The 16242-nt window shown below is 41.4% G+C and overlaps 1 protein-coding gene across 2 annotated transcripts; it reads left to right on the forward strand.

Annotated features, from left to right (window-relative positions):
* The first annotated feature begins 709 nt into the window (after positions 1 to 709).
* On the forward strand, positions 710 to 15823 carry LOC138064857 (alanine--glyoxylate aminotransferase 2, mitochondrial-like). Of its 2 annotated transcripts, XM_068929086.1 has the most exons (15): positions 719 to 998; positions 2148 to 2233; positions 2596 to 2780; positions 3088 to 3211; positions 4298 to 4392; positions 5567 to 5660; positions 6734 to 6827; positions 7961 to 8061; positions 9175 to 9267; positions 9413 to 9505; positions 9998 to 10130; positions 10811 to 10899; positions 12399 to 12548; positions 12925 to 13023; positions 14528 to 15823. In XM_068929086.1, exons 1-15 carry the CDS (start codon positions 944 to 946, stop codon positions 14636 to 14638), a joined length of 1602 nt encoding a protein of 533 aa, XP_068785187.1. In that variant the 5' UTR covers positions 719 to 943; the 3' UTR covers positions 14639 to 15823. The 2 variants fall into 2 exon arrangements, with proteins under 2 accessions (XP_068785189.1, XP_068785187.1); XM_068929088.1 differs by lacking the exon at positions 9413 to 9505 and having other exon boundaries at positions 710 to 998.
* The last annotated feature ends 419 nt before the right edge of the window (positions 15824 to 16242 follow it).

Here is a 16242-nt window from a genome sequence, read left to right on the forward strand (position 1 = left end):
ACCTCTCTGGGCAACCTCTTCCAATGCTCTGTCACCCTCACAGTCAAGAAGTTTTTTCTCAGCTTTAGGTGGAACTTCCTGTGCTTCAGTTTCTGCCCGTTGCCTCTTGTCCTGTTGCTGGGCACCACGGAGAAGAGATTGGCCTCATCCTCTTGACACTCCCCCTTCAGATACTTGTACACATTTATGAGATTGCCTCTCAATCTTCTCTTCTCCAGGCTGAACAGGCCCAGCTCTCTCAGCCTTTCCTCATAGGAGAGATGCTCCAGTCCCCTCACCATCTTCGTAGCCCTCCGCTGGACTCCCTCCAGTAGTGCCATGTCTCTCTTGTCCTGGGGAGCCCAGAACTGGACACAGTACTCCAGGTGGGGCCTCAGCAGGGCTGAGGAGACGGGGCAGGATCACCTCCCTCCACCTGCTGGCAACACTCTGCCTAATGCACCCCAGGATCCCATTGGCCTTCTTGGCCACAAAGGCACACTGCTGGCTCATGCTTAACCTGTTGTCCACCAGCACTCCCAGGTCCTTCTCTGCAGAGCTACTTTCCAGCAGGTCAACCCCCAGCCTGTACTGCTGCATGCAGTTCTTCCTCCCCAGGTGCAGGACCCTGCACTTGCCTTTGTGGAACTTCATGAGGTTCCTCTCCGCCCACCTCTCCAGCCTGTCCAGGTCCCTCTGAAGGGCAGCACAGCCTTCTGGTGTGTCAGCCACTCCCCCCAGTTTAGTATCATCAGCAAACTTGCTGAGGGTGCACTCTGTCCCTTCCTCCAGGTCATTGATGAATACATTGAACAAGACTGGACCCAGGACTGACCCCTGGGGGACACCACTAGCCACAGGTCTCCCACTAGACTCCGCACTGCTGACCACAACCCTCTGAGCTCGGCCATCCAGCCTCCCTCCCTCTCGGCCGGCCACAGCCCAGCGCCGCCGGCCGCCGGACATGGCGGGGGGGCTCGGGGCGCTGCTGCGCGGGCGCAGCCGGCCGCTCGGCCGCGGTGAGGAGCGGGGGCGGCGGGACGGGCGGGGGCTGCCGGGGGGTCCTGGCCGGGGCCGGCGGGCGGCGGGGGGAGCCCTGAGCCGCGGCGCTGCTCTAGCGCAGCCCTCGCTGCCTTGGAGAGGGATCCCAGGACGGAGCTTCTCCAGCTCCCGTTTTTTAATTAGGTTTTTTTTTTGAGTCGGGAGTCTTATGGAGAATTAATTGCTTAGTGCCCGACCGAAGCGACAGTAGGGGAAGTAACAGTATGTCGTGGTTTATTTCAGGAAGCTTCGTTTTTCTTCCTTTTCCATTCTACGGGGTCTAAAGAAATCTTTTAAAAACCTACAGTTATTAAAAAGACGATTAAAAGGCTCGGTACTGAAAAATCGGCGCGCAGGTCTGAGCTGTTGGTGTCAGGGGTGCGGATTTACGCGGTACCGCTTTTGGGTGTCTCCCTGACCGTGTTGCCAGTTAAAGGAAAGAGGGGCTGGCTTGAGGTTTGCGGGACGCGGAGAAGGAAAGCAGAGACCGGGGCCCTGACCGGGGGCTGCCGCCCGGGAGCCCCGTTTCGGCTCAGCCCCGAGCCCTCGGCGCAGCCCTGCCTCCAGTCCCGTCCTCGCGCCCGACCCCTGAGCGGACCTTGGACCTGTGCTGTAGCCTCGTCCCCAGCCGCTGCTGCTCCTGGCCGGACCCTGGGCCGGACTCGCCTGCCCTGGCGCCAGCCCCCGCTCTGCCGCCCGCCTCCGGTCGGTCGGGACTGCGGCCTGGCCCGTCCGTGAGGGCGCTGCTCGGGCTGCCGGCAGCCCAGGCGCCGGGCTCCTGCCCCCGCGCGAGCATCTCTGCTCTCGCCGCTTGCTCCCTGATAAGAGTTCACGTCAGAAGCTGATTTTCGCACTCTGTTTCCATCGAAATAAAAGTGGCCGGGGCAGTTTGAAAACTTAAGTTTTAGAGGATAAAAGTGAAACTCGCGCTTTTTTTTCTCACTCAGTGGATATTTTACCTTTACAAAGATGCAGTGCTCAAATATGTTTTTTCCTAAAGGGAATCTCTCGGACGAAAAGCGTGTGCCTAGACTATTGCTTCTGCTCTGTGTTACCAAGCTTACTGAGAAACTGTTTCAGATGTGCACTTTGATACATGTCTGGTAATTATCTTAACTATTTTGTAGTTGCCTTTGGCCTGCGGAAATGGAAAAGCTCTGTCTCCGTACAAGCAAAAATGCCTCCCTGTGACTTTGTACCGGAAAAATACCAAGTAAGTCATACCTACTGCACTGAATTGAAGTAAAGACTGCGCCAAGAGATCTGAATGATGGGCTCGTTTGCTGTAAATAGTCTGTGCATCCTTTATGACTTAAGCAATTTGCTTGTTTGGGAAAAACAATCTTGCAACCATGATATAACCTATAGATTCACACATATAACATTAAGGATAAATTGTTGATTTGAAAGACTTTAAGGAAAAGATAAGTGCAGATGTTTGTAGAGCCCTCTGCATGCCAGAATTTATGTTAGTCTCTCTGTGAACAACCAGTGCCCACAACTGCGTGATGCGTGAATTTTTAGTCTGAATCTTTAGAAAGCATAAATGCCTACTGACTTCTTTATTCCGCTCAGTCCTACACATATGAGCATATGCTGAAGATCCGTGAACGAAACGTCTTTCCTTCCCTGCTAACATATTACAAGAAGCCGTTGTTGCTGCACCAAGGATATATGCAGTGGTTGTTTGATTATGAAGGACGAAGATATCTTGACCTCTTTGCTGGAATCGTTACCGTCAGTGTTGGTCATTGTCACCCGTAAGTATGCTGTTGTTTGATTTACACTATCAAATACAGAAACAGAGGCTCACATTGGTTTTGTTCTGTGTTAATTTGTGGCTGTGTGAGCCCGAAGACAGAATTCAGCTCACTGGGCTCTCATGTATCGCTCATACTGGGAGCAATTCCCACCATATTTTGAAGAATTCTTTCATTCTGTCTATATGTTCATCCATCTGGCAAATGGAACAGTGTCTGAATTTTAAGAGTTAATAATAGAGATAGGTTTGTGTGCACTGTGTGCACACGTGCGTTGGATTAAATCACTGTCTTGTGGTACGTGCAGGAAGGTAACTGTGGCTACCCAGAAACAACTTGCTCGTCTTTGGCATACCACTAATATCTACATGCACCCATCAATCCAGGAATATGCCGAGAAGCTAACTTCACTTCTCCCAGATCCACTGAAGGTACTTCACTTCTGACATGGTGGCAGTGGGGTATTTATTAGATCAAAGTACTTACGTAGAGCTACAGTAACTGGGAGAGAAAACCTGCATCAGGACTACAGACTGCCAAATAAAGAGAAAACATTGTAACCCTCGAGGCCTTTTCTTTGAACCTCGATGTACACAAGGATAAAATCCCAAACTCCTGTTCTGTCTCTGCCGTCTCTTCAGTTGTCATTGTGAAGGGACACTGCCGACTCAAAAATTAGTAAAGGAACTCCAGTGAGACATTAGCCATACATTTACCTGATCTCAGGTAAATTAACAGGGAAAAGTATTTGACAGTACTTTATGTAGTGAACTTCACTGACACTTAAATACACATAACCAGCATGTTTCCTATGCCCAGAAACAGGGTAAGAAAAATATTATATTTGTTTTCAGGTAAAAGAAACGCATTATAAAATGAAACGAGGTTAACAGAAGACTGCGAAGCTTTCACAAACTTAAGAAAGGAAGGAGAGTAAGACAAAAACATAAAGTGTCTGCATAGTTTAACTAGTAGAGAATCTCAGTCACTTCTGAAAAGGAAGTTTAAAAGCATTGACAGTCATTAGAATTCAGGTGGTTTCAAATCTCAGATATTATATTTGGGATATCCCCTTAGTTCTCTTTGGCTCCCCGTAAGCAAACACTGCTTAAATCTTCTTCTTCGGTGATGTGTCCCTGTGCTCCACTCTTTGTAACTAACCTACAGAGATATTTTACAGCCATTTTTACCTGTGCGAAGGTAGTTTCTGTTCAGTCAGTCACGCCCAGTTTGACCCAATTTCATTTTTCACTAAATCACCGTTTCATCTTAGATACGGGATAGAAAAGCTGAAGACTAACTCTTGAAGCTTTTTCTGCACTGTGCACGAGTAGAACATCATCTTGATCTTAACCCTTGTCTGTACACCTGTGATGTAAACGTGAGGTTTATTGCAGTGAAGGCACTTTGTGGCAGTGATAGGATATTGCTCATAATGTTGATAAGGTGACACGGTCTGATCCCAAATAAGCAGGTGGTTGTTGCTGGCTATACTGATCACAAGCATTTCTCTGTAGGTGGTTTACCTGACCAACAGTGGGTCAGAAGCCAATGATCTGGCGATGTTCCTGGCAAGGATATATACTCATAACTTTGACATCATCTGTTTCAGGTAATGGTCATATGATTTTTATGAAACTCACTGTGTGTGATCACTCTCTATATGCAAAAGACATGAAATAACGCAGAACTCTTTAACTCCAAATCTACTGAGGAAACTTTCAAATTAATTTATCAGACAAAGAAGAGTAAAACCTGAAGAGTATTGGGAGTTGAAGATTTGATACAGTAAGCTAGGACTAGTCAAAACACAACCTGTGATTTCTGCTTTCCTTATTTAAAAAAAGGATCTAATCTTTTTGTTCGGGGTGTTACTTCGTTCAGCGGCAGTGCAGGCCTTAGCAGCCACTACCTGCCTCTGTTCATCCCGCCCTGCAGTGCCCCCCTTTGCAGGGGTGCAAGGGTACAGCTGGAACAGCTGCACCGTGATCCAGAGTGGGGACCTGATCAGGCTAAAAACTGACCTAGTGGAAGGACTGGGGACATTTTGTTCTTGTTTGTTTTGCTGGCTTTTTTTTTTTTATTTATTTGCCAGATCCCTGATGTAGTTCACTGTACAGCTGCACAGAAAGCTATTCTATCTCAATTACAGAAGTGGTGCAAGGGTGGGGACTACATAAACACCAGCATAAGCAATTCTTTTCTTTACTGTGCACCCAAGGCCTCAGAAACTAGAATAAAAGATGTTATAAAGTGTTAGCTTCTAGGGAAAATGGCAATTTTTCTGCCATTCTGTTCAGCAAAAAAAAAGTGAATCCACCTAACTTGTGTATTCCCATTAGTGACTTCTGATTTATGTATAAAACTAGCAGCAAACCACCGTGTAGTTTAATGGTTGGCAACATCTGTTTGAGAGAGCTGAAGCTCCCAAGATGCAAGGAACAGAGATGTTTATTCTGTAGGGCTCAGGTGCTACCGCAGAAATTCATGAGAGGTTTGCACAAAACCTGTCTGAATTGCTGTTGATTCGGGGCTGTTTCTTGTCCCCTTGTGAATGTCAGCTCACTATTGTAACATCTGCAGTTGCAGGAAACATGTCACAGATGGATAATCACAGATCTTCCAAAATCAGAGCAAAAAATGGCAGTAGGAATCTTGTTTTGAAGGCAGTAGTATATACTTTTCTCAGTGATTTGTAACTCAGAAGCAGGCCCTGTCAGAACTAATACTGCTACAGTCTCCTCTTAGAAATGAGTGCTGTTCTTGTGCTTTGTCTGTTTGCACAGAGGAGGATACCACGGAGGCAGCCCTTACACGCTGGGAGTGACATCTCTTGGTCCTTATAAGCATGGCGTTGCCAATGGCTTTGGCTCCTCAGCAGTGAGATCTTTTTTCTTAACAATCTGAGTAACTAACAGTTTATTTGAATATTTCAGCCATTAGAAAGTTTCTATCCTTAAAGGGCTTTATTAACTGAACTGCAGTGTAGCCATTTCTGGTGGGTAAGCAAAACAAGAGCTGGACTCTCCTTGCCCTCTCCTTGTGCTAGTTTAGAGTTAATGCTAATTTAGAGTTGGGGAAAGTATAACATGAGCAGTCATGGTCTACAGCACTTCACTCTGGCTTGGTGCTTGCTTGGAAGCCTCTGTATGGCTCAGAGCTCCTTCTCTGAAACTTGTTTTGGCAAATCTGCTTTCTGCTGGTCTGCAGTAGATCATCCTCAGAATGAAGAGAAAAAATACCGTATGTCCTTCCTGTCAGCAAGACAGGAGATATATCTGTGGAAAAGGTCCATAGGGGATGAATAGCAATAAGTTATCTCTGTGCCCTTGAGAAGCAAGGAGTGGCTTTGTGTGGGCTAGAGGCTGGCACTGGCACCGCTGAACCGTGCCGGTGATAGCTCAGCCACAGCACAGGCTCTTGGAGGGCTCCTCTGTTGCAGGCTCCCAACCTGCTTAAAGTCATGTAGTGTTTCATCAGCAGTCAGGATTAGAAGGCAGGAGTTTGTGGTTTCCAGCCCATTATTACTTTACTAGATCTGCCTATCTCTCTGTATTTTGGGGTTTTTATCATACTCTGGATTATTGACGCTATACTGGCAACTGTAAAACACGTTGCCGTTACTCTTAGGTAACTGTAATTGCTGACTAACAAAGAACAAAACAAAGGAAGTCATCGTTTGAGTGACTACTGCTGGAATGGTCAAAACAGGGAATTTCTCCCCCTCCACCACTTCTGCCTCTCTTCTGCCTTCCATCAGGGTTCTTATCTTAGGGGAAGTCTGGTATTATTTCACAAATGTTTTTCAGACAAGTCACTTGAACTAAGTCAACCCTTTGACTCTAGTAGACTGTTATAGCTTTCTTCATTAGAGTCATCCCTAGGTACGATCAACACATCTCTTAGACAGATGATGTCATCAAATCTGTAGCTATTTCTCTTATGCTTGACAGACAATGTTGCCAGATGTTTTTCGTGGTCCATGGGGAGGCAGCCGTTGTAGAGATTCTCCAGTGCAAACCATTCGAAAATGCAGCTGTTCTGAAGGTTGGTCAATGACATAAAGTATTTGTTTTTTAGATTAGAAGATAGTATGGGTCTGTGGAAACCAAAATGAGTACACAGGGCATATTTACTTAACTTCTCAGTCAAGATAAACATTCATCAGTAGGCTCTCTCGGTTAGGATTTGCAGACAGCTGAGGAAAATATTGCAGAGAATCTCGGGTACCCATATCCTCCTGAAAAATAGGGAGGGGACGCTTTGTACTCAGGTTTCTCCTGAAAAATCCCAGCCTTGGTCTCCAGCGCGTGTCATGATGAGTTCTGATATTCACAAAGCTGTGGAACTCAAAATTTAACACATCTGGAAGAAGAGAAATGTTGACTGGTAATTTCTGCTGCTACTGAAGTTTTGATAGTTCTCCAGCTTTTGTTTGGAAATGAAATTACTCTTCTGCTCTCCTGTAAACAGCAATTAATTTTGTTCACTGTTTCAGCAGGCACTCTAATATTTTACTTCACATGTTTAACAAAATGCTTTCTTCTTAGTTTTTTTTTTTCCCCACCTTTTCAGTGAATGGGAGGATGTTGCTGTGTTTTTTGTTACAGTGCAAACTGAAGTGCAGCTGCATTCTCCAGAATCTTTGTATTCACACTAACCTGACAATTTGTTATGTCTTAGTCTGATGTTTATTAACCCATGAGAAACTGTTTGCTTGCTCTTTCTTCTGATGTAGATAATTCACAAGCACTTTCACTAATCTGTAATTTATTGACCTGTGTAATGGGTAACATCCTGTTGTCTGGCAGCTTTGCCTTGCTGTTTTGGAACTGGCATTCCTTAGAGCGTAAATGGCTTAAGAGAAAATAGGGAATCTCTCCTCTAATGTTTAGCCTTTTTGTGTTTTTGAAAGGTGATATGTACTGTATAGTTAGATGATGCTTGCATTGTAAATACTTTTTCCTGTTGATCTGGAATATTAAAAAAAAAACCACACACACACAAATGATTTACTGTCAAAGATGTTTCCTGAGAAGCAGAAAGTTAGCAGTCTTCTGTGAAAGTACTCCCGTTAATTCCATTAGGAACACTGTAGATTAGATGTGCAATTTCATGTTTTGAAACTACTTTTGTGTCACTTCAGGTAAACTCTTTTAAACTGTTTTCCATATAAACAGGTGTGTGTCAGGCAAAAGACCAGTACATTGAACAATTCAAAGATACTCTGAATACCTGTGTGCCAAAAACAATAGCTGGATTTATCGCTGAACCGATTCAAGTAGGTGGTTTGCCATTTCTCAATTTTCATAGCACAAATTAAATAGTAGGCTCTTTAGCTACATCCTAAATGTATAGACTCCTACTGGTTTTAGGTCTTAAACACCTTAAATACTTGAAGGAATGGGTGCATTCTATTAGAATTTGAACTTTTGCCACCGATTTCAATGGAGCAGGAATTTTGTTCATTAAGTTACGTTAAACAGAGAATAATGTTTAAATGTACTCATTTTTAAAATTTTCTGTATTTAAACAGTAAGTATGACACATGAAACCAAGATAACGTTTATACTACTGTTTAGATTCTAATAGTTACGTTCTAGTTTAATATTGCTTTTCTATTTATTATTTCTGTGAACTTTATCTCGGTCCCCTTCCACTTCTTCCCAGCCACATTCTCCACTGTGTTTTTAGCAGCTCACCAGCAAGTCATGGCCCCAGAATTCGTTCCTCTTGGCACTTCACCTAAGTGTCAGAACTGCTGTGTATTTGGTTCTTAAATAGCAGGAAAGTATAGAGAATATATCCCATGAGTGTGAAAAAATCTGAGAACCATGACCTCAGAGAAGAGTGGAGCTTGGAACTGTTCTCTGTCATTGCTGTTGTCTTTTAAACCTTTACATACTTCACTGCAAGAAGTCATCGCAGTCCAGGTGTGGAGTGGAATTTCTGATTCAAAAGAAAACTGGCAAGGTGGACAGAAACTGAGGACACAGTGTTTTAAACCAAATTACCAAAGAATGGACTTGATTTCTCTGGTTAACTTTGTCATCAAACATAGTTTCTGGATTTCTCAGTGTGAAGCTTTTCAAGGTACTTGTTTTGGCAGTTTATCTTTAATCCAGTCTGTCTTCCAGTGATCCAGTTTACAGTGTGGCCTCACAAACATTTGTACCAACACAAGTAATGGAAGAGCAGACTGCCCTGTGGGGTGGGAATGAGTGACCTGAGCAGGAACTTTTTGAAGCAACTTCACTGCGAAGCCAGAAACTTGTGAGACTACAGTCTTGCTATTACCTGAGGGCTGTTGGTATTTTTTTTATTGTAGGACAGCCACGCAGTAAAACCCGTTTCTTTGTCTGTCCATGAACACATTGTGTTTTTGTTTCGGCAGGGTGTTAATGGAACTGTTCAGTACCCAAAAAGTTTCTTAAAGGAAGCTTATCAGCTAGTACGGGAAAGAGGAGGCGTTTGTATTGCAGATGAAGTGAGTTTGTTTGTTTGTTTGTTTGTTTGTTTTAGCAAAGCTCTAGTTTGAGGTACCTCTGGAAGTCTTTTTAAAAGAATCCAAGACTGGAAATAATCTAAATGAAACACTATACAAATAGTTTCTTTCCGTTTCATTGCCTAAGGTTAACATTGTGCAACTTTCCAAGCATAGCTGCCCCCTGGTGCTTACTGCCTCTATTCTGCTCTGTGGTATTCTGATTTTAGAAACAGCTAAGGTTAGTAGCTGCCCTTTCTTAACTTTTGGAAGTAATAAATTTGCACAAATATGCAGCTAATAAATACCAGCTGTGACACGAGTATTGTCACAGTAGCAGTTATTCTCATGACTCTTTTACCCTGCTTATAAGCAGTGGTTTGCGTTAGCTCTGAATGAGGAACGATTTTTCAGGGCTTCGTGAGACAGGGTTGGCCCGGTAGGAGCCCCCTTTTGCCCTCCTCCCCCCCTTCTTTGGGCCATGCCTAAGACATGGTGAGATGTTAGCTCTTTTGTATGGAAGGGGAAAAAAAAAAAAGGAAAACCAAATTACAAATTATTGTGTAAAGCCATTTGAATAAAGATCCTACTATAATAGTTGACTCTATATATGACTCCAGATATTATAGCTGCAGTTTATGCAAATCAGTAACATCAAAAAGGCAAGAAAGAGAACCCATATTGTAAAATGCGAGAAGGTAATGGGGACGTTTCTGGCTGCTTCCCTTGAAAGGTACAGACAGGATTCGGTCGAACCGGCAGCCATTTCTGGGGATTTCAAACACATGACGTAGTCCCTGACATCGTTACTATGGCAAAAGGAATTGGTAATGGTTTTCCAATGGGAGCTGTTGTTACAACAAAAGGTATAAGCCTTCGGTTCTACTAAGGTCTAAAACAAAGCCGATACAAAGTACACTAACTATGCAGTAATCACTGGAGAGGCACTTGTTCCAACAGCTGAGCTTTACTAATAGTCTTGATCTCAAACTATCTTTTGAGATAAAAGAATTGGGTACCCGTAGTACTTGATTTATCAGTTGCTGTGTTACAGCCATGTAAAGTTTTATTTAAAGAGGGTTAGCTGTGTAACTGCAGCACAGATGATCTTGTGAGACACTGGTAGGCTGGGTAGCAGACCCTGGAAATTCTCCATGAATTTGCTATTTTTCTCATTAAAGCACTGTGTGTATATAAAGCAGTGTGTTGGCCAACTGCTTGATTCATACGAATGATTCACTGAATCTAGTGTGCAAGAAAATGTGTAGATGTAGGTTTAAAAGACAACTGACTAGATCTGTTAGAAGTGTAGTGCTTTTTAAAAATTCTACCTTTAGCAATTTCTAGACTTTATAGACTTTGGAATATAGTCATAATATGCTCCGACTTGTTGCAGAAAAATTAAAATCTTCCTATCTTTTTATCTCCAGTAGAATCAGGGTGAAACACAGCATTATTTTAGAAGTTAAGTAAGCATTATTTTAGAAGTTAAGTACTGTTACGAAGGCAACTGTAAGAAGAAATCAAAATGTTCTTTTTCTTTTAGAGATTGCAAGTTCCTTGGCTCAGACTCTTCACTTTAACACGTTTGGAGGAAACCCTGTGGCCTGTGTAGCTGGAGCTGCAGTTCTCGATGTAGGGAGAATGTTATGAATGTATCCATTCCAAGCTTTTTCTAGTAACAACAGATGAAAAAATGTTGAAATTTGTTCTTATTATAAAGTTAGACATGGGCAATTTTGTAAATAACTGTATAAAATGTCTGAACATTTATATATGTATTATTTTTACATGATCAGTGTGCCCTGTGTGTAGGAAAACAGTAACTGCTGATTTGTTGCATTGTAAAAGTTTCATACCTTTAGCAAGAATAAGGGTCCTACATAATTACATTATCAGAATCATCTTTCCTTTTTTCCCCTTATGTTCTTTACTTTGTTTATAAAAATGAAGGAAAGCACTTTTTCAGAAGCAGCATCCATAAGTGACTCTTTCCTAGGACTATGCAAATCCTCAGCTAAGCTAAACTTATTCGCCAGCATGCACACGTAACACAGCTATTTTAACTCCATAGTTTCTACCTTGTGCATAACGAGGCTTAATAGCTGGATAGTTAAAGATGTTTAAGGTCAGAATCCCTTTTGAAAAAAAAAATCCCTCATGAAAAAGAGGCAGGAAAATTTGCAACATATCGTCTGATACAAAATCAGTCAATGGGCAGTAGGTCCCTATTTAATTTGTCTTGGTCGTGCACAGACCATCCTTCCTTGACGCTCAAGCTTCATTATAGCACACTGTAAGTTTATGCTCATGTTACTTTCTTGGCAGATTTTTCACATAGCTGTTTCATAAAATGTAGATTGTGGATGATAAAATTAAAACATTTTGAAAAGCCGGTTTACAAGTAAGAAAGTCAAAACCAATATTTTGTTTTTGTTTGGCTCTGAAATAACTTTGAGCCTGGATGTGATATAGATCTGAGGAAGTTTTTTGAGTCAGAAAGAATAAATCTGAAGAAAAAAAGGGAAAAACACCAGCTTTAAATATTGTAATAGCAATTTTTGTTTGATCATGTGAATTTTCTTAATACGGATTATCAGTTCATAAAATGTGTGGTGCACGTTCAGTGCTGGGAGTTGTGGTAAAGGGAGCAGAGTAAGAAAGAAGTAAGACTGCATTTAAAAGAGCATAGCTTTGATGAACCTAAAACACTCAATTTTTTTCCCAGAAAGGTGTTCTAGTATACAGAGGTATGCCTTGTCAAATTATATTCTTCTCATGTTTGACATTGGAGAAAGAATTAAAATATTCCTGGTGAGATACTGAAAATACATTATATGCATGACCATGAATATATGAGCATGAATTAATTAGTGGAATACGATTATGAAATAATTAGTAAAATGTGAAAAGGGACACAGCAGGGTCAAAATATTGTGTTCATTTGTCAGTTGTAATCTGATGCTATTAGTGGGGTAGAAGGGAGGAAAAAATGTCAGTACTATAGTAGTGAAGGAGCATAGTCTGCAAGAGGAAGTGAGATGAACATGATGTGACATCTGTCTTCCTGGAGATTGACCAGATGCATCTGAAGCTTTTCCTGCAATGTTGTTGTTTTGCATCATTTTAATCAGGCTATTGAGGAAGATGGTCTACAAAAAAACAGTGAGGAGGTGGGAACGTACATGCTACTAGAGCTCGCAAAACTACGGGATAAGTTCGAAATTGTTGGAGATGTCCGTGGCAAGGGACTTATGATTGGGATAGAAATGGTGACAAATAAGGTTGGTGATTTACTTTATTCCTTTGAATTTACAGTGCCCCTGAAAGTTTTATTTCAGCTGAAACAGAATGATTATGGTAGTAGGAGGACATTCTCTTTTAAAAAAAAAATGGAGTAAGAGCAACGCTGTTCTGGCTAAAAATTGGCTAGAACATTCGAACAGCTTAAATATTTCACAAGCTTTGGTTAGGCAGTGACTTGTATACTTAAATTGCATAAGCTCAGCCTAAAAAGCAGCTAAATTGTGCAGCTAAATTGTGCAGCTAATGTTCCCAGCCAGAGATGGGGGTGGAATTTATTGGAGGCAGTAGAATATACGCCTCTTTCATAAATTAATTTTGAATAGCTAAATGAAATTTAGTGTTCACTTTTCACAGGAAAGTTGCCACCCTCTTCCAGATGAAGAAATCAGTCAGATCTGGGAGGACTGTAAAGACATGGGGGTACTGATTGGCAGAGGAGGACTCCATCGTCAGGTACTGAACTTCTGGTTTGCATCCTACTTCACTTAAACTAAATTAACTTTAGTTTAATAAGTAAATTAGAAAATGTGTATAGTCCAAAGAGCTAACTCAGCTTAATTTTTCTATTTTACAAATCAGGCAGGAGCTATTTGTTTTTTTCTCACAATTACGCTGAACTAGCTCAAAGTTTGCAATGTACTTTTAGAGGGTCAATTCCCCTAAGAAAAGCATTGTACTATAACGTATTATGTGTTAGAGGAAACAAGCAATGTTCAGGTTTGTTAGCTGTTTGCTAGTTTTCAGGTTATCACTTGACTCGATGGCACGAGAAACAAGTTTATTCTTGTCAGTTCTTTCATTCAGGACAGCTGGTAACATCCTGCCTGGATAGCAATAGGGAAAGAGCTCTTACTAGCAAGTTCAGCAATGCAGCACAAAAACGTGAAGAAATTGCCATGGGCAATCCATTCTAAGATATACCACGCTGTACCAGGACACTGTGTCAGGAGCTTCTTAAAACACTTAAACTAGTAACAGAGAACTGCCTTAAGGATGATCAGGTCAATTAAACCCTCTGACTTAGAGGAAGGAACTTGTATATGAGATAGATGTGGGATGGCTAAAGGGAAGCAGCCAGTGTGCATCTGTCACCTCATCAGTTGTTCCACGAACCGTGGACCAAAACACAGGTTACAGCCCGCAGCTTAGAGTGTAGTAAAATCTGATTCTGTCTCCTAAGAATGCTATTGATCTAGGTCTGTCAGCTTTAGTTGGGGCTGTGAGTGGGAAAGACCAGTCCATACTGGTCCATACAGGCATAAAGGCCTGATGACAGAGAAACTTAAACTAAGCATTTAATAGTCTTATAGAGGTTCAATACTTTTGGAAGCTACTGACTAAACATGTGGATTTGAGAATTTAAGTTCTTGCCATGTTAATCTGCATGTACTTCACTCCTGATCAACAGGCATTCAAACTGTATTACCCTCATGAAACAATCACTAAATACTCACTTTCAGTAATACATTCTCTAAGAATTAAAGGCTATAAAACAATAGCAAATTACCTGACAGCAAATCAGCACAACGCAAGAGGTTGCCACTCTCAGCAGAGAATACTTTTCCCTATAGACAAAGTTTCCTTTCTGGCAGTTTTGCTATGTCTCAGCTCTTTCTTGGTACAAATCCACCTAAGGTTTTATACCAGCTCTGTCTGGAACAACAGACCTGAACACACATCATCTCATCTTGTCAGGTCTCTTATGGAAGCAGTTACTCTGTCACAGAAGTAGAGCGGGGAGTTTGATGTAACGAAGTCCAAAATTGCCCCACTTCAGGGTGCATTAATTAATCAGATGCCTTGGTCCCAGCTGTGCAATTCTCCTATTTATTATTTCTCCCACTTTTGGTTAAGATTTTTTTTGGCAGAAGGTGAGTGCTGACCTAAGTGGGCTGCTAGAACCTGTATTCTTTCCATACAATTCTAAGAGTTTCTTCCCCCTCCCTTCTCTCCTCAGACATTTAGAATTAAACCTCCTATGTGCATTACTAAAAAGGATGCAGACTTTGCTGTGGAAGTATTTCGTACTGCATTAGAGAGACACATGGAAAGAACAGCTGAAAAATAGACTGGATTTGGTTCCTTGCACACAAGATGCTCATTGAACCCCTGATATCTGCCATCTAGTCTCTGCGCTAATTCTATAATTAAACTACAACGGACAAGAAAAATCATAGGCTGGAGATGAAATACTTGTTCAGTATAAGATGACCATTTTTACACAACAGTCTAGAAAGAAAGTGTTTTGTAAACATGTGGTTCAGTAGTGTTCTGCAGTAGTGTTTTGTATTAGTTACATACCTTTTCTAGTGTTGGTATTAAAAAAACCCACTGAATTGTATTAACTTGATGTCTTCTACTTACTCTGGTACCATCTACAAAACTCATGTCAAAACTGGCTGAAACACACATGGCTGTTAAAATAAAGGATAGGATTCTGTCTCCACTAGGACTTTAGCACTGACACAACTACTGTGTAATTTATCTCTTAAGTTTATAGGCAACAATAATTTTTAGAAAGCAGAGTGACAGAAAAAGCAAAACTATCCTTAGTTAATAAACTTTCTTTGGACTACAGTAGCATATAGTAAATAGTTTTAACAGACCTCAACAGCAAGCATTTCCAATTGTGTAGATTAAAGTACAAACATTTGTGAAACAGACAAGTATGTCTTTTTACTTCCTTAAATAAGAAAAAAAAGTACTAATCAATGCCAAGAGATAATACTGCAGAGCAAATCATCCCCTTTGCCCCATGATGTGAGACTCCATTTATATAAGAGTAACCAATCCCAGGATGTGAATCACCCTGAGCAGAACATAACTGCAGCTTTCAAACAAACAACATTAAAATTGTTTACCCTTACTGCAAGGATACACTGTAATTAGAGCAAAAAGTCTGTATGCACATAAATGGAAAAGTTTCTAATTTCTGTAATTACTTCTAGCATGGGGCACTAATCCTTATCAACATCCTCCCCAAAAAGTGGTTTTCTTTTCCTCATACCCAACTAGATAGCTGCTTTGGGATTACATAGTACAGCCATTTAACAAGGCATAAAGCATGGCTGATGCCATGTATTTCTATCTTACATAATCATATTTGTTTAAAAAAAGTTTTGGTTCATTACTTCCTTCAGGCTCCAACCAAAAAAAAAAAAGTGTTAACTGCACATATGTCATTTTACTTTGATTCCAATTGTAAAGTCTGAATCATTTCCTAACCCAATAAAATTACCACGTTAACTTTGCAGAGGAGTTTCTGCCATTTTGTGTAATGAGCTGGAACTTAAGAGGAACTTAAAAGATTAAGATGGTTGGGTCTACAAAGTTTTACTCTAGGGAGTTCCTAACACAAGTACCACACCCCTGTCCTAGCTGAGTGCTGCTTTCTATTACTGCATTGATGTTGCTGCTTTCTATTACTGCATTGATGAGCGCTTTGTGAAATCATTTTGTAATTCCAAAATCAGCTGGTTTTAATTCCATTTCCACTTTTTTTTTTAAAGGTGTATGCAGCATTTATGATCAAACAGACTGTACACTTAAGCAGAACTAAAATTGTACCTCTGTTTTTGTTCTTCATTAGAAATTAGAAGACAAGAAAACAAGTAGCCAGCTTGTACCTATTACCTCCCACCATTTTTTTTTTCCTCCTCAAGTGATGAAGAC

Source organism: Struthio camelus, chromosome Z (genome assembly GCF_040807025.1).
Source record: "Struthio camelus isolate bStrCam1 chromosome Z, bStrCam1.hap1, whole genome shotgun sequence".
In the NCBI taxonomy this organism is placed as follows: domain Eukaryota; kingdom Metazoa; phylum Chordata; class Aves; order Struthioniformes; family Struthionidae; genus Struthio; species Struthio camelus.

Bases quoted from the DNA above. Each gene is read 5' to 3' on its own strand.
- LOC138064857 (XM_068929086.1), top strand. From the start codon at position 944: ATGGCGGGGGGGCTCGGGGCGCTGCTGCGCGGGCGCAGCCGGCCGCTC. The intron at 10,900-12,398 runs GTAGGGAGAATG...CATTTTAATCAG, and splicing joins CTGGAGCTGCAGTTCTCGAT to GCTATTGAGGAAGATGGTCT. The intron at 13,024-14,527 runs GTACTGAACTTC...TTCTCTCCTCAG, and splicing joins GAGGAGGACTCCATCGTCAG to ACATTTAGAATTAAACCTCC.